This window comes from Mytilus californianus, unplaced genomic scaffold (assembly GCF_021869535.1).
Source record: "Mytilus californianus isolate M0D057914Y unplaced genomic scaffold, xbMytCali1.0.p SCAF_4, whole genome shotgun sequence".
Lineage (NCBI taxonomy): Eukaryota > Metazoa > Mollusca > Bivalvia > Mytilida > Mytilidae > Mytilus > Mytilus californianus.
In genome coordinates, this window is record NW_026262690.1 from 1,027,873 (window position 1) to 1,055,000 (window position 27,128).

The 27,128-nt window shown below is 31.8% G+C and overlaps 1 protein-coding gene across 1 annotated transcript in view; it reads right to left on the reverse strand.

The window, feature by feature from the left end:
* LOC127737258 (cAMP-dependent protein kinase catalytic subunit PRKX-like) overlaps positions 1–21,286 on the reverse strand; it is a 49,230-nt gene extending 27,944 nt beyond the window's left edge. Inside the window, exons 1-2 of the mRNA XM_052247806.1 lie at positions 20,960–21,286; positions 5,417–5,585 (exon numbers count right to left, since the gene is read on the reverse strand). Of these exons, the coding sequence (XP_052103766.1) occupies positions 5,417–5,585; positions 20,960–21,056 (266 nt within the window). The 5' untranslated portion in view covers positions 21,057–21,286. The remainder of the gene's footprint in view (positions 1–5,416; positions 5,586–20,959) is intronic.
* Between the last annotated feature and the right edge of the window lie 5,842 nt (positions 21,287–27,128).

A 27,128-nucleotide genomic window follows, 5' to 3' on the forward strand; every position in this document is an offset into this window, starting at 1 on the left:
TTTAATACTTTCCGATCCAAATTTCTACCACTGGTGGTGTCTATTGGATCATTTTCCTTGTCAAATAGAACATGCTATATAGTATCAGGATAATGTTTTTAGTTTATATTGATGTTGTTATGTCAGGTGTCTGTCTTGAAAAAAACTTTTCCTGTTAATCAACATTGCAACCTGATTTGGTAAGTGATGTATGCAATAACAGCATATATCATGTATATGATGTCAACCATAGACAGGAATCCCTGATTTTGAAAAAAGGGGGCGCCCCAAAACTAAGCAATTTTAGGAGTAGAATATGTGAAAAGTCTATGCCTTAACCATATACATGTATGTAGCTCCATAAGAGGGGCCTGGGCCTCCTGACCACCCCTCCTAAAGTGGGCTCAGAACCAAATTTTTTATTGAAGCTGAAATTTCTACTAAGTCTGAAGACTTTCTCAAACATCTTCCAGAAAACTTTTCAGTAACATTTGTTTTTTACGAAGACAGCCTATCACTCAATCCCAAACCTGGAGCGCCAGAGATTGTTTACTCAAGGTTTCTTTACTTTAGATTGGTTGCCTCCCAAGGCTGACCAGTGTGAATATACCTGGATTTCATATTAAGAGTTATGCACTCCTAGATAAATTGATAACCCTTATCTGTATGGCTACTTGCACATGCTAGGGCAAGATTGATAAAGCTATGACATGTCAAAATGCATGTGGGCCTACAAACTTCATCTCGAGGGTCCTTGCTACTACGAGATCCTCTACAGTTTTGCCTAATATTACTAGACCCTAGTTTCTGTGTGCTGTCATGGGGAGGCACTGTAGAAGACTTGATAATGAAAAGGATATGTACTGGCAGGAAAGACTAATACTCTCGACCATCTTATAACTCCAAAGTAGGCTAGCCAGTGGCATTGACCCCACCATACTAGACCCATACATATACAAATGGTACTGGCAGGAAAGACTAATGCTCTCGGCCATCTTATAACTCCAAAGTAGGCTAGCCAGTGGCGATGACCCCACCATACTAGACCCATACACATATATATGGTAAAACCACCAACACTTTTTCAAACCTTTTTGAACACTCACCAGCAACAGTAGTAAGTTGTTAGTGTATATTCAAACTAAATTTGTGGCGAAGGGGAGTAAATTGGGAAAAGAAGCAGACTTTCAAATAGAATATGACCCAGTTGTTTAAACAGACAAAATTTCTCTTGACGAGAGGGTATTTTGCCATTGAACAGATGTTTAGTAAAATTACAATCTTAAATCTGTCTGTAATAAAATATTATCAGATGTTATGTAACCAAGGAAATTAGTAACATGGTACCGATTCCTGAGCTTCAGAGGGTCAACATCTGTTTCTACAGATCTATTTATAGTAACAGGTGATCAAACAAATACTACCACCTGATCAATATTTAGATAACACAGAAAATACTCTCTTTGTCAGAAGTATCTTATTAATGCTCTTGTTTTAGTATTTAATTTATTACTATTTTACACACTTATCAGTCATATAATTTCACAACTAATGGTTCAAAGTAATCCACCCTTTAGCAATTATTGAATAAAATGAAATATGATGTGTTTCGTATAAAGTTTAAATTAAGTATCCTATAGTCGTAATTAAAGACATGTCAGTAATGTTTAACAAATAATCAAAATAAGTTGAAATTAGAAACTGCACTTCCAATATGCACAGATAAATGTAGACCACATGTTTTTTCCTTGAATTATAACATCTTAAGTCAAATGTTAAAACAGTCAAAATGTTAAAACAGTCAAAATGAATCCAGGTTTGAATGTTCCATGCAAACAGACCAAAATCTTTAATTTATTACACTCAGCTATAACAATTTCTGTGTGTGCAAAAGAGGGGTAGCTGCAATCAATATATTTTGATAAGGTCTTAAAATATAAGCCTCCATACAAAAGATAGTAAAGAAATAGATATATCCATATCAAATCTTGTCCTTGTTGGTTTTCAAACTTTAATACGACCCCAACACATATAAATTGGAATGACTTAATGTGAATTACTTAACTCATGGTGATGCTGATTTCCTGTGGACCATTAATATCATTACTATCAATCTAAAACCTTATATCAAACTTAACATTAACAGTACAAATAACAGTACCATTAACAGTACCATTAACAGTACCATTATCAGTACCATTAACAGTACCATTATCAGTTCCATTAACAGTACCATTATCAGTTCCATTATCAGTACCATTATCAGTACCATTAACAGTACCATTATCAGTACCATTAACAGTACCATTATCAGTACCATTATCAGTACCATTAACAGTACCATTAACAATACCATTAACAGTACCATTAACAGTACCATTATCAGTACCATTAACAGTACCATTATCAGTACCATTATCAGTACCATTAACAGTTCCATTATCAGTACCATTATCAGTACCATTAACAGTACCATTATCAGTACCATTAACAGTACCATTATCAGTACCATTATCAGTACCATTAACAGTACCATTATCAGTACCATTATCAGTACCATTAACAGTTCCATTATCAGTACCATTAACAGTACCATTAACAGTACCATTATCAGTACCATTATCAGTTCCATTATCAGTACCATTATCAGTACCATTAACAGTACCATTAACAGTAACATGCATAAACTGTAGGTAGAGGAAACAATCTCTGTACAAATACTTAAAATGTAAACAGTAATTCATGTCTGAATATCTGAAGATCCAAAACAATAACTACATTGTACTTGTTGTTTTTTGTGTGTTATTGGGTTGCTGTCTCATAGACCAATACCCAACATATAATCTTATTGATAAACATACCATACAACTACAAGACCATACGAAAAAGTTCATAAAAATACCATACAACTACAAGATGATCTGAAGAAGTTCATAAAAATAGATTATATGATGCTGGTGAAATAATTAGGAGTGTATGATGTATTTTCCAGTACATTAGATGACTTATTAAATTTGAGAATGATGAATATTGATCCAATCTTACATTCCATTATCAAAATTTAACCCAAAGCAATTATCATTCTTGGTAAAAGAGGTTATTCTCTCAGACTCCTACATCATAACATATTTGTAGATTTTTATTTTAACATCAAAAAGTTTATTAAAATGACGAAAACTAAAAGAAAAATACTGGAAATGTTTGTCTTTTTTCTCTTGACAATGGTGTATTTATTTTGTATAATGTAAATGCAAGATTTTTGGATTCTGCATAGATAAAATGGAAGAAGACATATCTACATGTTTTCTGTATAATGGAGAGCAAGAAGTTAACTCAATATGGAAATGATAGATTTCTGTCAGACATGTTTATACTGCCATCAACTATGGAAAGAAAACATATGGCAAAATCCTAGGTACTTTATTCATATGATTTGCATCACGTGACTTTGGCCCTTTTGATTAAATTACTTCCCTTAGTTGAAGATTGAAAATATAAATTATATCAAATTTGCAGATATTCCAGTCTTATTCCGTTTTGGATCTAAAACATACGTGTCTATGAAAACTTCCTTTGGCGGATATTTACAAATATTTTGTGTATTTTGAAGGACAAATGATTAAAATTTGACTATTTACGGAATGGGAAGGATGAAATGATTATGTTTTTAAAAGAATTTGGCCAAAAACTTAAGACAGCAGGTGAGATAAAAGTTATTTAACCTGAAAATTCAACCTGCAAGGTGTTTCCCTATATGCGGACAAATCATGAACAATGCCTTCTTGTATCTTTGTTTCTATTTTGAATCTTGCTTTTTCACGAAAAATCGTTATTTTAGATAGCAATTATACTACGGTTAAGCTTCCGATTTTCAAACTCAAAAGGCCGAAAGTTGTGAAAGTAGACAATGTTCAATTGTACACGACCAGAAGGCAAACAACATGTACAATTCACCTATATGCGGACAAATTGTTGATTCGACTTGGGAACTGGCATATTTGCATTTTATTTTAGGGGCATATATAATCCTATTGTAATGGCTGCCGTCATAATAAGGCAATATGGCCGCTATGCAAATTAGCAAAGTACCCCAAATTTTGCCATATGAGATTTCTGTTGAGTCAGACTTGTTTATACTGCCATCAACTATGGAAAGAAAAGGTTTTTTTTCAATATTTAAATTCAAAAACAAATAACAGAAAAGTAGACTTTAATTCTTTTAAATTTCATTTTAAAACTATTCAAAATAATTTGTATAAACTTTGGACTCATTTTCTCTTTGGGAGACATAGATCCAATACAATGTCAAAATTGGTTTTAAAAAATCAAATAAAATGTCTAATACTCAATAATCCAGGACCTGAGATGAACAAATATATGATAGGTAATATCTACTATAAATAAATCTGTCAAACAGAAATAACCTTGAAGTGATATTATACTTGGCAATAAACTCTTCACAAGAAGTATTTCCTTCAAAAACAAAGCAACTTTTTCTACAGATTTTGGATATAAAAACATTGTAAATACTGGAGACCATGCAGTGACTTCAGATACTAAATGATGTTTTACTTTGAGTGAGATGTCTTATGCATATTCAACAATATATAGTTCCCAGTTATTACTCCATTAATCCTCTAAAATTAAATAGAAATGACATGAGAAAATGATGTGGAATATATATAAATGTGACAGCAAGCAACCCAACAAAACTAAACATTAAAAACATTTAAGATTCAACATACAATAGACAGGTGTCTTTACAATATATCAAGTAAGTCTTGAAAAGTGGTAAATTCATACAAAAAGTTTGCGATCTTTCCAAACAAGAAAATTGATAGTGGCTACAAAATCAATACATTTTAGAAAAAGGCGAAAGATACCAGAGGGACATTCAAACTCATAAGTCGAAAATAAACTGACAACTGACAACGCCATGGCTAAAAAAGAAAAGTCCAACAGACAAACAATAGTACACAAAACACAACATAGAAAAACTAAAGACTGAGCAACACAAACCCGACCAAAAACTGGGCGTGATCTCAGGTGCTCCGAAAGGGTAAGCAGATCCTGCTCCACATGTGGCACCCATAGTGTTGCTCAAGTTAGTACAAACCCGGTAATAAGTCTAATTCGGCAGTAGGTCACATTCGGGAAAAGGGGGACAGGATTGTGGTTATGACATTAGGAACATATCCGCTATCATCTGTGAAACGGATATTCCATAATGGTCAACCAACTTGTGATGGCGTCCATAAACCTTATGAAGGGATGACCTTAACTTCACCACTTAGGCTTACTTATATACAAACTATAACATGTACTTTGATATATATATATCTATACATTTTAGGCTTACTTATATACAAACTATAACATGTACTTTGATATATATTTCAAGTGTATTAACTAACTGTCAGATAAAATTTTTACTTACATATTTACAATAAATGGATGAGATATTTGAGCAAGAATTTCTTTTTCATTTTTTACATGTTCGATCTGTTTTAATCGTATAACTTCTGTGATTCGCATCATTTTTAAAGCAAAGTAATCCTTGTTTTCTTTATGCCTAGTCAGCACCACTCGTCCAAAGGTACCAGTTCCTGTAAAATAAAAAAGAGTAAGATACCAAAGGGACATTCATCCTCAGAAGTCGAAACAATCTAACAACGCCATAGAAAATAACATGAATAACAAAAGACGACCAAAACTTAAAACAATTCTATGATTTATATAACTGATTCTTAGAGTGTAGATTTTATACACATTTCATGCCTACCCTTTCTCATGCAGCCACTGTCACTCATAGATGTTCCGATTCATTGAAAATTTTATACTAAGTTTACTCAACATAATTACATTTCCCCTCAATGTAGCCTCTGGTTATCATCAATTAATCCCAGATGGTAACTGGTAGAAAGTCTATATATAATTCATTATACCTTTATCTAACTACACTCCCCCTCAATGCCACATCTGATCAATTTAGAGATAACTGTATTGTATTTGAAGCTTTGAGGACGTCCATCGGTAGTTTTACTGTCTCAAATTTAGTTTACCTGGTGACGGTAGTGGAGACAGGTAAACGGTTATTTGCCACAGTAAAACTACCGATGGACGTCCGCAAAGCTTCAAATACAATACAGTTATCTCTATTCTAATGCAAAATAAACAATTCATTCAATTTTAGTCATTATTATAGTGTAAATTTTCATTAAACGAAAATTCCGCGAAATAATGTTATCTTCTTTGGCACCTAAACTAGGTGACGTCATAAGTATGCTTCCGGCATCAAACGTAAACACCAGGCACTTTCTGGTTTCTTGTCCGCTTCAGAATGTAATAAAATTTGATAAAAAGAAGATTTCTAGGTGCAAAATGTGAGTTTTTTTGCTTATTATTGGAGAAATTACATGTCAATACATTCCAGAATTCAAAATGTTGGTTTCCTTAGTTACAGACAGAAGATTGAGAATTTTACGTTTATTGTCATCCAATCAGAACCATTGATACAAAATAATTGCATAAGGAATATTAATTATAGATGGCCACTCAAAGATACAAGATGTTTATATTTTACAGAGGGCAGAGCTTTGGTTAAAGTGATTACAATTACCTAAACCTAACTTGGTCTCTATATGTCTGGACTAGAGACACCCACTGGAAGACAATTAATGATATAATTATGTCAATGGCCTAAACACATGTTGACTAAGTGGTCTCTATATGTCTAGACTAGAGACACCCACTGGCAGACAATTAATGATATAATTATGTCAATAGTACAAACACATGTTGACTAAGTGGTCTCTATATGTCTGGACTAGAGACACACACTGGCAGATAGTTAATGATATTATTATGTCAATAGTCCAAACACATGTTGACTTACTTGGTCTCTATATGTCTGGACTACAGACACGCACTGGCAGACAATTAATGATATAATGATGTCAATAGTCTAAACACATGTTGACTAAGTGGTCTCTATATGTCTGGACTAGAGACACACATTGATAGACAAATAATGGTATAATTAATATTATGTCAATAGTCTAAACACATGTTGACTAAGTGGTCTCTATATGCCTGGACTAGAGACACACACACTGGCAGACAATTAATGATAAAATTATGTCAATAGTCTAAACACATGTTGACTAAGTGGTCTCTATATGCCTTCTGTATTTGTGTCATTGGGTTGCCTCTTATCTAAGTTTATCCCATATCTCCTTTTAGTCATTTCTACATACAACTCTATAACTCTACAGAACCTCTGAAAACTATGACTCATTGGCGGTCATTTGTGTATGAATCTATTTATAATTCAGTGATCTTTCCAACATACCTACTACAGGGTCATTTTCTCCCAATTAACAACAGACAACTATATTATTAGAAGTATCTTATAATGCATCACTTCAGGGCACTGATCTAGATAGAAACTATCGTTTGCAAGCTGTTAAACCACTTACTGTATTCATATACAAACCAAAAAGTAAACATTTCAATATTTATTATTGGCAGCATCAAAACTGATTTGATTATTAAGGATTTAAAGGACCTGAGATTATTATGTTACATTTTGGTCTCAAATGTTATTGTTCATTTGACATATATATATATATCTATCTATTTTCACCTTTATACCATTATAAAACATTGATACCATTATAGAACAGATAGTAATACTGTGTATGAAAGCAAACAAATTGTAGAATTAGTACATCAACTATCAGTATGATTTTTAAAGCAAAATTGACTATAAAAACTAACAATTTATTAATTCATATTAATTTAAAATTTCTAGATAATTGAGAAAAAAAATGGCAATAAACTGTAACTTATCAGAAACATATATATACATGTATATATTAATCATGAATTCACCCAATTTGAAAACTGAAAGAATCTTAAGTAGAGTACTGAAGCTGTAACCATTTAAAAGATATTCTTAATTGCTGTTTTTTTTTTATCATATATACATGTGTACAGTTAAAATCATAAAAATTCAATTAAAGTCTCTGTGTAAATAATGACAATTCACAAAATTCCCATTTAACTAATTATAGTTTCCTCCAAATGGATACTAAAAGTTCAGTATTTCCCATCCAGTATGTCCTATCCAAGATCTTTATATTTGTATAGCACTAACACAAAAAAGTCTTCTGTATTGTAAAGAGTGTCTTTTATGAAATGTGACTCCTGTATAGTATAGAGTGTCTTTTATGAAATGTGACTTCTGTATTGTTAAGGTGTCTTTTATGAAATGTGACTCCTGTATAGTATAGAGTGTCTTTTATGAAATGTGACTCCTGTATAGTATAGAGTGTCTTTTATGAAATGTGACTCCTGTATAGTATAGAGTGTCTTTTATGAAATGTGACTTCTGTATTGTTAAGGTGTCTTTTATGAAATGTGACTTCTGTATTGTACAGAGTGTCTTTTATGAAATGTGACTCCTGTATAGTATAGAGTGTCTTTTATGAAATGTGACTTCTGTATTGTTAAGAGGGTCTTTTATGAAATGTGACTTCTGTATTGTAAAAAGTTTCTTTTATGAAATGTGACTTCTGTATTGTAAAGAGTGTCTTTTATGAAATGTGACTCCTGTATAGTATAGAGTGTCTTTTATGAAATGTGACTTCTGTATTGTACAGAGTGTCTTTTATGAAATGCGACTTCTGTTTTGTAAAGAGGGTCTTTTCTGAAATGTGACTTCTGTATTGTAAAGAGTGTCTTTTATGAAATGTGACTTCTGTATTGTAAAGAGTGTCTTTTATGAAATGTGACTTCTGTATAGTATAGAGTGTCTTTTATGAAATGTGACTTCTGTATTGTTAAGAGTGTCTTTTATGAAATGTGACTTCTGTATTGTAAAGAGGGTCTTTTCTGAAATGTGACTTCTGTATTGTAAAGAGTGTCTTTTATGAAATGTGACTTCTGTATTGTAAAGAGTGTCTTTAATGAAATGTGACTTCTGTATTGTTAAGAGTGTCTTTTATGAAATGTGACTTCTGTATTGTAAAGAGTGTCTTTTATGAAATGTGACTTCTGTATTGTTAAGGTGTCTTTTATGAAATGTGACTTCTGTATTGTATAGAGTGTCTTTTATGAAATGTGACTACTGTATTGTACAGAGGGTCTTTTATGAAATGTGACTCCTGTATAGTATAGAGTGTCTTTTATGAAATGTGACTACTGTATTGTACAGAGTGTCTTTTATGAAATGTGACTTCTGTATAGTATAGAGTGTCTTTTATGAAATGTGACTCCTGTATAGTATAGAGTGTCTTTAATGAAATGTGACTACTGTATTGTACAGAGTGTCTTTTATGAAATGTGACTTCTGTATTGTTAAGGTGTCTTTTATGAAATGTGACTTCTGTATAGTATAGAGTGTCTTTTTTATGAAATGTGACTTCTGTATTGTTAAAGAGTGTCTTTTATGAAATGTGACTTCTGTATTGTAAAGAGTGTCTTTTATGAAATGTGACTTCTGTATAGTATAGAGTGTCTTTAATGAAATGTGACTACTGTATTGTACAGAGTGTCTTTTATGAAATGTGACTTCTGTATTGTTAAGAGGGTCTTTTATGAAATGTGACTTCTGTATTGTAAAAAGTTTCTTTTATGAAATGTGACTTCTGTATTGTAAAGAGTTTCTTTTATGAAATGTGACTTCTGTATTGTAAAGAGTGTCTTTTATGAAATGTGACTCCTGTATAGTATAGAGTGTCTTTTATGAAATGTGACTACTGTATTGTACAGAGTGTCTTTTATGAAATGTGACTTCTGTATTGTTAAGAGTGTCTTTTATGAAATGTGACTTCTGTATTGTAAAAAGTTTCTTTTATGAAATGTGACTCCTGTATAGTATAGAGTGTCTTTTATGAAATGTGACTACTGTATTGTACAGAGTGTCTTTTATGAAATGTGACTTCTGTATTGTTAAGAGGGTCTTTTATGAAATGTGACTTCTGTATTGTAAAAAGTTTCTTTTATGAAATGTGACTTCTGTATTGTAAAGAGTTTCTTTTATGAAATGTGACTTCTGTATTGTATAGAGTGTCTTTTATGAAATGTGACTACTGTATTGTATAGAGTGTCTTTTATGAAATGTGACTTCTGTATTGTTAAGAGGGTCTTTTATGAAATGTGACTTCTGTATTGTAAAAAGTTTCTTTTATGAAAAATGACTTCTGTATTGTAAAGAGTTTCTTTTATGAAATGTGACTCCTGTATAGTATAGAGTGTCTTTTTTATGAAATGTGACTTCTGTATTGTTAAAGAGTGTCTTTTATGAAATGTGACTTCTGTATTGTAAAGAGTGTCTTTTATGAAATGTGACTTCTGTATTGTAAAGAGTGTCTTTAATGAAATGTGACTTCTGTATTGTAAAGAGTGTCTTTTATGAAATGTGACTTCTGTATTGTTAAGAGGGTCTTTTATGAAATGTGACTTCTGTATTGTAAAAAGTTTCTTTTATGAAATGTGACTTCTGTATTGTAAAGAGTTTCTTTTATGAAATGTGACTTCTGTATTGTATAGAGTGTCTTTTATGAAATGTGACTACTGTATTGTATAGAGTGTCTTTTATGAAATGTGACTTCTGTATTGTTAAGAGGGTCTTTTATGAAATGTGACTTCTGTATTGTAAAAAGTTTCTTTTATGAAAAATGACTTCTGTATTGTAAAGAGTTTCTTTTATGAAATGTGACTCCTGTATAGTATAGAGTGTCTTTTTTATGAAATGTGACTTCTGTATTGTTAAAGAGTGTCTTTTATGAAATGTGACTTCTGTATTGTAAAGAGTGTCTTTTATGAAATGTGACTTCTGTATTGTAAAGAGTGTCTTTAATGAAATGTGACTTCTGTATTGTAAAGAGTGTCTTTTATGAAATGTGACTTCTGTATTGTATAGAGTGTCTTTAATGATATATCAAGGGAAGTAAGATTTTGGAAGATCATCTAACATTATGTTGTCCTCTTATATCAAGGGAAGGAATAACAAGTGAATCTGTGAGCTACTGCTCACTAATGATACCATGGCCTGCTAAAAGTATAAGTAAACAAGAAGTTGTTGAGTGATGAATCTGAAAACGCATCACACAGTATAGCTGACTCACATAAACCCTAAAACCAAATTTCAGAAATCTTTGTAATGTTGTTCCTTGAGAAGATGCGACGAAAAATATCCATGGGACGGATGGACAGACTGATGGACAGACAGAGGTAAAACAGTATACCCCTACTAAAGTGGGGGTGTAAATATCAACCTAAAATAAGTACTTAATTATCTTATTATTCATCTAGAATCAATGTTGATCATATATTTTTTGTGCCAATTCAATTATATATTTTCAATCATCATTGGCAAAAATAAACACAAAAATTGTATTTTTTTTGTATGGGGAATAACTTATTACATTTGTCAGATACAAAACTCTTGATAATAATCATAGATGTTACTATTGTCTGGCATGTACCCCTAGCATGTACATCACAGTAAAAAAAATCCACACAAAATGTGAACCTTGACAGACATGAGTTCCTCAGAATTTAAATTGTGTCAGGGTGACTGTAGAATATACAATGTAATATAATTTGACTAGGACATACAATATAATCTGATTTAAAGTCTTTTGTAGCACTGTAATTATATAAAAGACATTTAAATAATAGAAAAATAATAGGAAAGAATTCATGGTTAGTAACTGTCTTTGTCATTCAGGTCTACTTTAGATAGACTATAGCTAATAATACTGCCATATCTAATAATACTGTCAAAATTCAATTGTTTTATTACATACTTTCCTATTTTTAAGTTTATTTTGGGTACACTATATATTTATTGTACATGTAGCTTTCAGTTTGTTCCATAAAACAATTTCTTTAAATGAATTCAGCTATTTTAAGGTTTTTCTTTAGAAAATGTACATGTACATGTATGACAAAAAATCCTAGAATAACTGACACTGAAATAGAACTGAAACTTATTGTACAATAATAAAGCCTTTAATTACCTTTAGCCTTGATTCCCTACTTTATAGAGGGTCAAATCAACCTTTAGCATTGATTCCCTACTTTATAGAGGGTCAAATCAACCTTTAGCCTTGATTCCCCTACTTTATAGAGGGTCAAATCAACCTTTAGCCTTTATTCCCTACTTTATAGAGGGTCAAATCATTTTCTTTCAAGTAAATATAAAGTGTATATACATGTAAAAAATGTATATAGTACAAATATGACAACCTTAAATGTTTCTGTCTTGTCATACAAAGGCCTTTTATAGCTTTCTACATAAAATGTATATTGTATGTGTTTTGGGGACTCAGTGGTCAAGTGGTTTAAGTAGTTTATCTAATGTATCAGTAGCCTGTTAACACTGAGGTTGTGTAGGAGCCTCGGTGGTCAAGTGGTTTAAGTAGTTTATCTACTGTATCAGTAGCCTGTTAACACTGAGGTTGTGTAGGAGCCTCGGTGGTCAAGTGGTTTAAGTAGTTTATCTACTGTATCAGTAGCCTGTTAACACTGAGGTTGTGTAGGGGCCTCGGTGGTCAAGTGGTTTAAGTAGTTTATCTACTGTATCAGTAGCCTGTTAACACTGAGGTTGTGTAGGAGCCTTGGTGGCCAAGTGGTTCAAGTAGTTTATCTACTGTATCACTAGCCTGTCAACCCTGAGGTTGTGTGGGGGCCTTGGTGGCCAAGTGGTTCAAGTAGTTTATCTACTGCATCAATCATTTTTGTCAATAGCCTGTCAACACTGAGGGTGTGAGTTTGAACCCCACACATGTCAGGTATTTTCGACTCCAATCTTAACTAACTACGATTGTCAGTTTTCCTGCAGAAGGTTGGTGGTTCTCTCCAAGCAGTCTTGACTTCTTCCACAGCTTGTCTGATTGTAAATATTGTGTACTGTGCCTTGTTCACATGTAATGAGTGACTGTCTGATTGCAAATGTCATACTGTGTCTTGTCTCATTGTAAATATTGTGTAAATATAATCACATCAAGTGATTATCTAGTTGTCGATATTTAGCTGTGCCTTGACCACATGCATTGACTGTCAGATTGAAATATTGTACTGTGTCTCGATCATATGCAGTGACTGTCTGATTGCAAATATTGTACTGTGTCTTGATCATATCCACAGCTTGTCTGATTCAAATATTGTACTGTGTCTTGATCAGATGCAGTGACTGTCTGATTGCAAATATTGTACTGTGTCTTGATCATATGAAATGAGTCTGATTGAAATCTTATACTGTGTCTTGATCATATGCCAATTATTCAACAGAATGAGAATATTTTATTGTAAATGAATACTGTATCATAACCATGCTAAAATCTTCTGTACTTTAAAAGTCAAAATTTAAATCAACCAAAATTCTTTGTGTATTTGTACTATTTCCTTCTCTTTACAAAACCTTTCACTAGCGGCTTAGACAAACAGTTCAAAGCAACTAGTTCTAACATTAGTAAATATGTCCTTGTCAAATATCAATAAAACTTTTTTTCATAACCATATGAAACAAAATTATCTACTTTCAAGTTCAGTTTACTTTTCACCTATTAATGTGTTTTGAGATGAAATAAATCAGTCATGATTGATCTAATGAGTTTGTAATTGATTTTATTATATATTGAATATGTTGTATTTACACAAATGTACATACAAAAATTACAATGAGGATTTGTGTGCATTGTACATATATAATGAAAATTAAAAAAAAAAACCTGGTTAACCAAATTAACAAATCTGTTTTTGTGATAAATCTGGTTTTATAAGTTAAATGTTGCAATTGGCCATAGTGGATACATTTTTATAACAAGTGAATATATTTTAATCATATACTGCCATGCTCAATTGTAAGGATGTTGGGATATACTGCCCTACTAACCTAGGGAAAGGAGAAATTTACTGGTGTAGCTAATGGAGGTCTGTCATAATTCAACTAGTCCTGGGAGGCACTGCTTCTGTACATGCATGTGGTACATATATTTAAAAAGCCATATGCGTCTGTTTATAAACCCAAAAGTCCCATGTTATACATGCACATTGTAACTTGTAAGATCTTTGGTTTTGAAAAAGAAAGCATCTCAGTATGAAACTTTAGGTACTTGTAAATAAGGGATAAAATGTCTCACTAAGAATAATTGTTTGCAGATACATACATGTACTAAATTTCAAAGTTCATGTAGGTATGAATCAATCTTGTACAAAACCATCTAAATGTAGTTAAAGTCAAGTCAGTAAACAAATTTCAAAGTCTGACAGTTAAAAAAAATATATATATACCAATAACAAAATCATCAGCTCTGATGAACTTTAAAACTGACATAAAATTAAAAATAACAATAAAACAATCACTGAATCATGAAAATGTATACAAAACATTTACCACACATTATTACATTGTATTGAAATAGCTATAAAAGAGATAAAAAAAGTAAAAGAAATGGTGTCTGTATTTTGCATGTATAAAATGGTGTCTGTATACAGTTTGTAAAAAATAGTGTCTGTATATAGTTTGTTAAAAATAGTGTCTGTATATAGCATGTATAAAATGGTGTCTGTATATAGCATGTATAAAATGGTGTCTGTATATAGCATGTATAAAATGGTGTCTGTATATAGAATGTATAAAATGGTATCTGTATATAGCATGAATAAAATGGTGTCTGTATATAGTAATAGTATGTATAAAATGGTGTCTATATATATATACATTGTAGCATGTATAAAATGGTGTCTGTATATAGCATATATAAAATGATGTCTGTATATAGCATGTACAAAGTTGTGTCTGTATATAGCATGAATAAAATGGTGTCTGTATATAGCATGTATAAAATGATGTCTGTATATAGCATGTATAAAATGGTGTCTGAATATATATAGCATGTATAAAATGGTGTCTGAATATATATAGAGTATGTATAAAATGGTGTCTGTATATAGCAAGTATAAAATGGTGTCTGTATATAGCATATATAAAATGATGTCTGTATATAGCATGTACAAAGTTGTGTCTGTATATAGCATGAATAAAATGGTGTCTGTATATAGCATGTATAAAATGATGTCTGTATATAGCATGTATAAAATGGTGTCTGAATATATATATAGCATGTATAAAATGGTGTCTGAATATATATAGAGTATGTATAAAATGGTGTCTGTATATAGAATGTATAAAATGGTATCTGTATATAGCATGAATAAAATGGTGTCTGTATATAGTAATAGTATGTATAAAATGGTGTATATATATATATACATTGTAGCATGTATAAAATGGTGTCTGTATATAGCATATATAAAATGATGTCTGTATATAGCATGTACAAAGTTGTGTCTGTATATAGCATGAATAAAATGGTGTCTGTATATAGCATGTATAAAATGATGTCTGTATATAGCATGTATAAAATGGTGTCTGAATATATATAGCATGTATAAAATGGTGTCTGAATATATATAGAGTATGTATAAAATGGTGTCTGTATATAGCAAGTATAAAATGGGTGTCTGTATATAGCATATATAAAATGATGTCTGTATATAGCATGTACAAAGTTGTGTCTGTATATAGCATGAATAAAATTGTGTCTGTATATATAGTAATAGTATGTATAAAATGGTGTCTATATATATATACATTGTAGCATGTATAAAATGGTGTCTGTATATAGCATATATAAAATGATGTCTGTATATAGCATGTACAAAGTTGTGTCTGTATATAGCATGAATAAAATGGTGTCTGTATATATCATGTATAAAATGGTGTCTGTATATAGCATGTATAAAATGGTGTCTGTATATAGCATGTATAAAATGATGTCTGTATATAGCATGTATAAAATGGTGTCTGAATATATATATAGCATGTATAAAATGGTGCCTGTATATAGCATGTATAAAATAGTGTCTGTATATAGCATGTATAAAATGGTGTCTGAATATATATAGAGTATGTATAAAATGGTGTTTGTATATAGCATGTATAAAATGGTGTCTGTATATAGAATGTATAAAATGGTATCTGTATATAGCATGAATAAAATGGTGTCTGTATATAGTAATAGTATGTATAAAATGGTGTCTATATCAAGGGTCCGGAAACGGTCATATTTGCCAGTCATGTCCTAAGATGAAACTATTTGTCTTAAACGAGTAATTGGGATTTAGGACAAATTTTATTTCTTTACAGAAGTAATTTCGGTCATTTCATTGACTCAATGTTTGAAATCGGATTTCTTAATCACCATTTTGCACTTGTGATCACTTGTTTTTGTTTATAATCCCTTTCCTGTAATTAAACTGCCACTACAGTAGTTTGATAATCCTGAGGGCCCTCCTAATATCTATATTAATGCCTCCGGGAAACATTGGCTAATGATCGCTAATCACTTTTTACCTGTGGATTTAATTCACACCTGACAGTGATCACAAGCTCAGAATAATATCTTTAAAACATCAAAGTTCCCTGACAAGTGTATTCATTATTTATTTACTTTTCATCAAAGACAGTTATCAATTCTGATTTAAAAATTAAATCTAAATCCAAAAGTATTTTTTCATGAGTAACACATGTGCTTTATTTACTATGTAATACGCATGCATGAAATTGTCTTCAGCAAATTTAATATTTATTCGTAAAATTCAAATTGATTTCATGCTAAATTAAACGAGTGCAACTATTATCTGTTATATTCAAACACTTTTAAAGGTAATAAAATAAAAAAAGCCATAAAAAGCCGGTGATTTCCTGTCAATTTGATAAACAAAACAAATCCCGGAAATGAATCCGGAATTATTCGTACTTTAAAATATCGCAAACTTCCGGTTTTAACTTTTGTAAAACGAAATCGAAAGAAACGTATGCAATGTCTGAGAAATTAACCATTTTGAGTCATTAAAATCATTTCAATTTTAGACTGTTGCCTTCCCTAAATTGTCCTTCATGGTAATGGTAAGACATTTACTTAGTAAATGCGATGAAACAGCAATACATGTTCGTCATGTTCGGTGATGCTATGAATATAGTTAAGTTGATATCGACAATTTGAAAAGGGGCACCAACTTTTCAAACATCTCAAAATGACCGAAATTGTCAGGAAAATTTCCGGATCCTTGGTCTATATATATATACATTGTAGCATGTATAAAATGGTGTCTGTATATAGCATATATAAAATGATGTCTGTATATAGCATGTACAAAGTTGTGTCTGTATATAGCATAAATAAAATGGTGTCTGTATATAGCATGTATAAAATGGTGTCTGTATATAGCATGTATAAAATGATGTCTGTATATAGCATGTATAAAATGGTGTCTGAATATATATATAGCATGTATAAAATGGTGCCTGTATATAGCATGTATAAAATAGTGTCTGTATATATATAGCATGTATAAAATGGTGTCTGTATATATATAGAGTATGTATAAAATGGTGTCTGTATATAGCATGTATAAAATGGTGTCTGTATATAGAATGTATAAAATGGTATCTGTATATAGCATGAATAAAATTGTGTCTGTATATATAGTAATAGTATGTATAAAATGGTGTCTATATATATATACATTGTAGCATGTATAAAATGGTGTCTGTATATAGCATATATAAAATGATGTCTGTATATAGCATGTACAAAGTTGTGTCTGTATATAGCATGAATAAAATGGTGTCTGTATATAGCATGTATAAAATGGTGTCTGTATATAGCATGTATAAAATGGTGTCTGTATATAGCATGTATAAAATGATGTCTGTATATAGCATGTATAAAATGGTGTCTGAATATATATATAGCATGTATAAAATGGTGCCTGTATATAGCATGTATAAAATAGTGTCTGTATATAGCATGTATAAAATGGTGTCTGAATATATATAGAGTATGTATAAAATGGTGTTTGTATATAGCATGTTTAAAATGGTGTCTGTATATAGAATGTATAAAATGGTATCTGTATATAGCATGAATAAAATGGTGTCTGTATATAGTAATAGTATGTATAAAATGGTGTCTATATATATATACATTGTAGCATGTATAAAATGGTGTCTGTATATAGCATATATAAAATGATGTCTGTATATAGCATGTACAAAGTTGTGTCTGTATATAGCATGAATAAAATGGTGTCTGTATATAGCATGTATAAAATGGTGTCTGTATATAGCATGTATAAAATGGTGTCTGTATATAGCATGTATAAAATGATGTCTGTATATAGCATGTATAAAATGGTGTCTGAATATATATATAGCATGTATAAAATGGTGCCTGTATATAGCATGTATAAAATAGTGTCTGTATATATATATATAGCATGTATAAAATGGTGTCTGTATATATATAGAGTATGTATAAAATGGTGTCTGTATATAGCATGTATAAAATGGTGTCTGTATATATATAGAGTATGTATAAAATGGTGTCTGTATATAGCATGTATAAAATGGTGTCTTTATATAGCATGTATAAAATGGTGTCTGTATATACCAGTCTGTTAAGTATAAATTGGCTAAGAATTAGAAAATACTTAATACAGACTTTCTCAGACTCGCCTTGCTTGCAAAATATAAATTTATAACAAATAATAGAAACAGAAAAACCCACTGAACCTAAAATATGATTAATTGAATAATTTGTAATACAGACTTTTCACACACCAAGTCTTCCTTGTAAAATATATGACATACAATGTATACACATGTACATGTAATGTACATTTTTGAGACTTTTCCAATTACCCTCCCAACAAATAAACTCAGTTAAAACACTCATACTGATGGCATCAAATGTGGTCAGTTGTGAATGTGTGTGTGGTTTTTTCTTGGTATTTTTGGGGTAGAAATTACTCTTTTGACTCACATAAGTGATATATCTGGAAAACATAATCCATGAAATACAAATGTAAACGGTTTTATCTGGAAAGTGATTGCAGACTTAAATGAGAACACATACAGGTAACAGGTTATATGTAGAAAAAAAGGGGGTCCATTGCACGTGGAATAATCCTTTGACCATGCTAGGGACCTTGACGACAGACTGCGCTTGGGACATTCATGTCCAAAATGTCCCTCATCAGACAATAACAAAGAAAGTTATCCAAAACAAACTAAATAAAATAAAATTGAGAATGGAAATGGGGAATGTGTCAAAGAGACAACAACCCGACCATAGAACAGACAACAGCAGAAGGTCACCAACAGGTCTTCAATGCAGCGAGAAATTCCCGCACCCGGAGGCGTCCTTCAGCTGGCCCCTTAACAAATATATATACTAGTTCAGTGATAATGAACGCCATACTAAACTCCAAATTGTACACAAGAAACTAAAATTAAAAATAATACAAGACTGACAAAGGCTAGAGGCTCCTGACTTGGGACAGGCGCAAAAATGCGGCGGGGTTAAACATGTTTATGAGATCTCAACCCTCCCCCTATACCTCTAGCCAATGTAGAAAAGTAAACGCATAACAATACGCACATTAAAATTCAGTTCAAGAGAAGTCCGAGTCTGATGTCAGAAGATGTAACCAAAGAAAATAAACAAAATGACAATAATACATAAATAACAACAGACTACTAGCAGTTAACTGACATGCCAGCTCCAGACTTCAATTAAACTGATTGAAAGATTATGTCTTCATCATATGAATATCAGGCACAATCCTTCCCGTTAGGGGTTTAGTATACTTTAACTATATGAACACTGTCACTTATAATAATACATATTTCAGTATCCTTTCAACTCAAATGAATAATGGTAAAACGACATAATGGCAGAAATGTGAATTTTTTACACAACTTAAAAGATAAATACAGCATACAAATCAAAGTTCATCCTAAAAATATTGCAGCCAAAGTATTTAACTCCTTTTCATCAAAGGAGCTAGTAAGTTAGTATGAGTGGGGTGAAATTGTAGAAAACAGACACAAGTTAATCCCTTTCGGGATTCTGTGTTCTCAGAGCATGGCCAAATCAGAAAATCGCTCTGGACACCAAATCCCAAAGGTGTTCTGGGCAAGTTGTCTGCTCTATGGTCGGGTTGTTGTCTCTTTGACACATTCCCCATTTCCATTCTCAATTTTAGATGAGTTGGCACTAATTCAAATGTTTTAGATATAAAGTTGAATTAAGAGTTAGGAATACACCATTATTGGTATTTGTCCGCCATTACGGGACATCACAAAGGTTCCTGTAAAATTTTGACGTCATAATAGAAAACATCTGACGCCACAATGGAAAAGTGATTGTTGTATGACGTCAATAGTTCAAGAGGCGCAGATTTCCAAATAGCGATAAGGTCTATGCCCGTCAAGCATCAAACGTCCATTTTTCACTACCGTTAGCTTCAAATGAGTATTAATTTTTTATCATCATTCATCAAATCTCATTTTGTAGCTTACGTAAGCATCAAATGGATTAAAATGTTTATCGTTCACGTTATTTGGACAAATTTTTTATCATCATTCGTCATGTCGGTTACCCCTTTCCTACCCTCATTTAACATGTTTAATAGTTTTAACTAAATTTAAGCTGAATTATATATAATTAGTTACAAATGAAATGACCTGCACTATTCTGCTATTGGTACATTAATCGGGTTCAAACTAAAACTGGTGTAAAACACAGAACAAGTTTAATAAATCTTACCTAAGGTTGTTAACACATCGTAAGGAACAAGTTAAATAAATCCTACCCAAGGTTGTTAACACATCGTGAAATTGGAACAAGTTAAATAAATCTTACCTAAGGTTGTTAACACATCGTAAGGAACAAGTTAAATAAATCTTACCTAAGGTTGTTAGCACATCGTAAAACAAGGAACAAGTCAAATCAATCTTACCTAAGGTTGTTAACACATCGTAAGGAACAAGTTAAATAAATCTTACCTAAGGTTGTTAGCACATCGTAAAACAAGGAACAAGTCAAATAAATCTTACCTAAGGTTGTTAACACATCGTAATCCTTGCATTTCTGTTCTTGTGGCTCTTTCGATGCAGTAGAACGTTTTACTTTGGCAACTTTTGCAGACGCCATAACTCAAGAATTCGTCCCTTACTCTAAGAACAGTTGAAAAAAATTTCAGATCCTAACTATAATCCATTTTCAAACAATATAGGTCTACTGTCCCATAGAGATATTTAAACCAGGACAGGATTCCGAGTAATTTTCATTAATATTTTCCATCTAAAATTAGTGTAATTAATCATAAACCACGATCACCACTCATATCACTGTTGCCTCTTCTGTTTCCAATTAAAACATTAGAGTTGTCTATCCTTTAATGCCGATCTGTGTTATAGTCCGTTTCATTTTTATAAGGGAGCAATCATTTATTTTTCGTGTTTTTTTTTCAAGCATTCATTATGTTTGATTGATAGTAATTATCAATCAAATTCTTTCGGAAAATGTGAATGATAACATTTTTTTCTGTGACGTCATGAGTGAGATTTTTCTGATTTCTCCCAGCAGAGACATATAATATACTATATTTGTCTCTCGTCCCAGCTAGAAGAAATTTGACTAATTTCAGCATTTTTTAGCTAAGTTTATAGAGCAAAAGCATCACCTTTAATTGTTTCGAATGCGAAGAGATAAACACAAATAACAATTACTATGAAAGTCACCCATAAATAATTTTAGTTGCGCTGATGAAATGTGTATATTAATAAGCTGTGATAATAAGCCCATCAGTTGCCTTGGTTGAGAATACTCTTTATTCATTTGCGAAGAATTTGCTTATGAAAATGATATGATATTCATGTCAACAGAGACATATAATACAATATAGAGTGGGGAGCACATATTCGCCGGGGACAAAATTTCGCCGTTTTATGATTTTGAGGTGTAGAAACTTCAAAGGATTGCTGAAATGGAAAAAATATGCCGGTAAATTATATTTTTATAACAAATATGATTATTTTTAAACTTTCGGCACTTACCGCAAAGAACCGAAAAACGGACAACGATTTTCGGCCAATTTCCTGAATGAAAAAAAAAAAGATTTCAAAGAAGTATTTCTTAGCAATTCTTTGACTGATTGCCCTAAATTTCAGTTCTTTACACGTTTGAAATGTCTGCTATTCATCTACTATGAAATTGATTTGATAAATATTGTTTAAAGCTGCAGTTATTTGGTTTTAAATAGGTGTGTAAAAACGGCGAATATGTGTACCCCTATGACAAAACATCAGGAAATTTCAAATAGCCTTTAATCTAACTTTTCAGATGAATTTTTCAGAGAAACACGTTTTTAAGCTAAGAATATTTTGCTTTTGATGTTATCTTCATATAGAAATATCGGTATACTTCAAAAACTTAAAGGTCTGAACATAAACTGCAGAAAACATGGAAAATAATGGCACAAATGTATTATGTGTCTCTGATGACAAGAAATATATTCGTATGATTTTAAAAACAAGCCGATGATATTAATATTTACAATGTGCCCAAATTTTATTTATGTGGCAAGTTATTAGAATTTGCTGAAGAATTTAAATAACGTTGACATATGGTTTGCCGGTAATGATTTGAATGGTGATTGTCACGTGACATAAAGAGACGTATTTCAGTGGCGGATCCAGAGGGGGGCGTAGAGGGCGTACGCCCCCCCTTTGCTTGCACTTTTTTTTTTTTTTTTTTTTTTAAATGATTAATCAGACTAGACTTCGTGAACTTTGCCATTTCCCGTGTATTTAATTTTTATGCGACAATTCTTTACTTATAAAGATATTTTTCGCTCGTATTTAGTGTAATATATTATTGATTATGTCAAAGTCATGTGATTCTCTACGGTGGAGCTGACCAGTTCGTCGAAAAAAACTTCACTCAGTCATTTTGAAATTCAAATCACAGTAACACATTGCTTAGGCTGAGGATGACAAGCACGACGCCTTCAAAGCGACAAAGTATTGAGCAAGAACGTATTGAATTCTATTTCACAATTCCACCCAACAGAAAGTAATACTCTATTACACTCTCATGAAAAAAAAAGTTCCACAGCAATATTATTTACCTACGAAAACATGTTTAACCCCACACGCCCAAGCCATTTAATAACATTGCTGAATAGTGATCCCCAGTCAGTAAGCTATAGATATAGATTTAAAGTCTAAGGTACGGACCATTTGATCTGAGGGGGCAGTCTGAGATTTTTAAGAGAAAAAATTCTGACCCTGATTTTTGCCTTTAACAAAAATTCTGGCCGTATCTGGATTGAAAACAATAATCTTGTCCACTTTTTTGCTATTAGAAAAAAATATTTTCAACAGAATTATTTAGCATTAAATGAACATGATGAATAAAAAACGGGCGTAATTTTTTTTTTTGGGGGGTTGCATGTGAATCCCATATCTGACCGGAATGTCTGTTTCGCCGAACTGATATACTGAATACTTTTGCAAGGCCCGACTGCAACCTGCCTGCTGGGTGTGGCCTATATGTCTCCATGTGTCGACCGTCATTCACAACTTCATTGTCATTTCCGACTAATTCGTAGCCTTTGGTTGATTTGGAACCCCTCACTTCCCTTGTTGGGTAAAACATTTCAACCAAACATTTGGATGAAAATTGCTTGTTTGTCTTTCTTCGTGTCGGTCGTATTGTAAATTTCATTGAAAAGCCGTATATCTTGTTTACAACAAGAAATCTGTGAGGTTATGCTAACTAACCATACAACAAACGATAATTTTCCATGTCCATTTTTTACTGACAAATTCCACATCAAATATATTAATTAGTACATAGCTTTGGATCCATCCAATCATTTCATAATAGACAATTGGTGGAGAGAATACGGCACCAAAAATGTCCAACCCCCTACACTTTAACTATAAAATGCATTTTACACTTATTTTATGTTTTTTAGCCAAAAAAAGGTCCAAAAAATTTTTTCGCCTCGCTCCGCTCGGCGAACTTTATTACTACGCCCCCCCTTTCCAAAATCCTGGATCCGCCCCTGAATACCAAAGTATAGACAGGAAAGTTAATATGCTGAAGTGAACATTTACAAATGTTCTACGGGTGTTACGATTCTATTTTTAGTTTTTATTGTATGAATGTATATTGTGTATCTTTTTTATGGTCTAAATGGAAGTCTGCCTTTTCAAATGCACAAAAATGATCTCAGAATAACAATGGGATGTCAATATAGATGTAGTGCAAGTACTATGTTTGTTGTAAATTAAGTTATGCCCTTTAACTGTTTAAAGAAGTTATGTGAAAGTCAATGTTTCAAGTTGTCAGTAAATCGATTAAAAATATCGGAAAATCATTTGATTAATACAATTCTCAATAGTAATTTATTGTATACTCAACATTGTTAAGAGTATACAGTGTATACAATGAGGTATATCAACATGGTTAAGAGTATGCATTGTATACAATGATGTATATCAACATGGTTAAGAGTATACATTGTATACAATGAGGTATATCAACATGGTTAAGAGTACACATTGTATACAATGAGGTATATCAACATGGTTAAGAGTATACATTGTATACAATGAGGTATATCAACATGGTTAAGAGTATGCATGGTATACAATGAGGTATATCAACATGGTTAAGAGTACACATTGTATACAATGAGGTATATCAACATGGTTAAGAGTATGCATGGTATACAATGAGGTATATCAACATGGTTAAGAGTACACATTGTATACAATGAGGTATATCAACATGGTTAAGAGTATGCATTGAATACAATGAGGTATATCAACATGGTTAAAAGTATGCATGGTATACAATGAGGTATATCAATATGGTTAAGAGTACACATTGTATACAATGAGGTATATCAACATGGTTAAAAGTATGCATGGTATACAATGAGGTATATCAATATGGTTAAGAGTACACATTGTATACAATGAGGTATATCAACATGGTTAAGAGTATGCATGGTATACAATGAGGTATATCAACATGGTTAAGAGTACACATTGTATACAATGAGGTATATCAACATGGTTAAGAGTATGCATTGTATACAATGAGGTATATCAACATGGTTAAAAGTATGCATGGTATACAATGAGGTATATCAATATGGTTAAGAGTACACATTGTATACAATGAGGTATATCAACATGGTTAAAAGTATGCATGGTATACAATGAGGTATATCAATATGGTTAAGAGTACACATTGTATACAATGAGGTATATCAACATGGTTAAGAGTATGCATGGTATACAATGAGGTATATCAACATGGTTAAGAGTATGCATGGTAAACAATGAGGTATGTCAACATGGTTAAGAGTACGCATGGTATACAATGAGGTATGTCAACATGGTTAAGAGTATACATTGTATACAATGAGGTATATCAACATGGTTAAGGGTACACATTGTATACAATGATGTATATCAACATGGTTAAGAGTACACATTCTATACAATGAAGTATATCAACATGGTTAAGAGTATACATTGTATACAATGAGGTATGTCAACATGGTTAAGAGTATACATGGTATACAATGAGGTATATCAACATGGTTAAGAGTATGCATGGTATACAATGAGGTATATCAACATGGTTAAGAGTACACATTGTATACAATGAGGTATATCAACATGGTTAAGAGTACGCATTGTATACAATGAGGTATATCAACATGGTTAAGAGTATGCATGGTATACAATGAGGTATATCAACATGGTTAAGAGTATGCATGGTATACAATGAGGTATATCAACATGGTTAAGAGTACACATTGTATACAATGAGGTATATCAACATGGTTAAGAGTACGCATTGTATACAATGAGGTATATCAACATGGTTAAGAGTATGCATGGTATACAATGAGGTATATCAACATGGTTAAGAGTACACATTGTATACAATGAGGTATATCAACATGGTTAAGAGTATACATTGTATACAATGAGGTATATCAACATGGTTAAGAGTATGCATGGTATACAATGAGGTATATCAACATGGTTAAGAGTACGCATTGTATACAATGAGGTATATCAACATGGTTAAGAGTATACATGGTATACAATGAGGTATATCAACATGGTTAAGAGTATACAATGAGGTTTATCAACATGGTTAAGAGTATACATGGTATACAATGAGGTATATCAACATGGTTAAGAGTATACAATGCGGTATATCAACATGGTTAAGAGTATACAATGAGGTATATCAACATGGTTCATTAATGTCCTTCAGATATATGTCTATCTATTCATATAGATTGATCTTTTCCACAGTTTTCAGTCTGTCCATATGTAGCTGGAAAATCAGATTTCTGGTTTTATTCTCAATATTGTCCACTAATTTTCTAGAGCTGTTGGACACTTCTTTATACTTTGTACAGTCTATTATTAGCTGTGAAATAACTGTCTTGTCTTTAAAAAACATTATTCAAATTTTCTCTAGTAATCTCACCAATAATGACTTCTCTTATTTCTGTGAACTACTTCTCTCTTGTTGTACTCAAAACTTGACAAGTTGTTAGAAAATGTATTACGTCCTCATTATCAGTGCAACAAAGTTGACTTGTTGCTTCAACTGTAAAATGCGTGAATTTGTGTTTATATGATTATAGTGTATATGTCCCAGTCATTACTCTGGTTTGACCTTTCAATTGTTTTACAAACAATTGAAATACTAGTTATTATTGCGTTTCGTAGTTCGAATTGTGGAAGACAGGGTGTGGTTTGTTTGCTGTTTGTATTTAGGAACGTTAAGCTTGATTTGTTTACTTCTACATTGTTTGTATTCAGGAACGTTAAGCTTGTCTTGTTTACTTCTAAATTGTTTGTATTCAGGAACGTTAAGCTTGACTTGTTTACTTCTAAATTGTTTGTATTCAGGAACGTTAAGCTTGATCTGTTTACTTTTAAATTGTTTGTATTCAGGAACGTTAAGCTTGATTTGTTTACTTTTAAATTGTTTGTATTTAAGAACGTTAAGCTTGATTTGTTTGCTTCTAAATTGTTTGTATTCAGGAACGTTAAGCTTGATTTGTTTGCTTCTAAATTGTTTGTATTCAGGAACGTTAAGCTTGATTTGTTTACTTCTAAATTGTTTGTATTCCGGAACGTTAAGCTTGATTTGTTTACTTCTTAATTGTTTGTA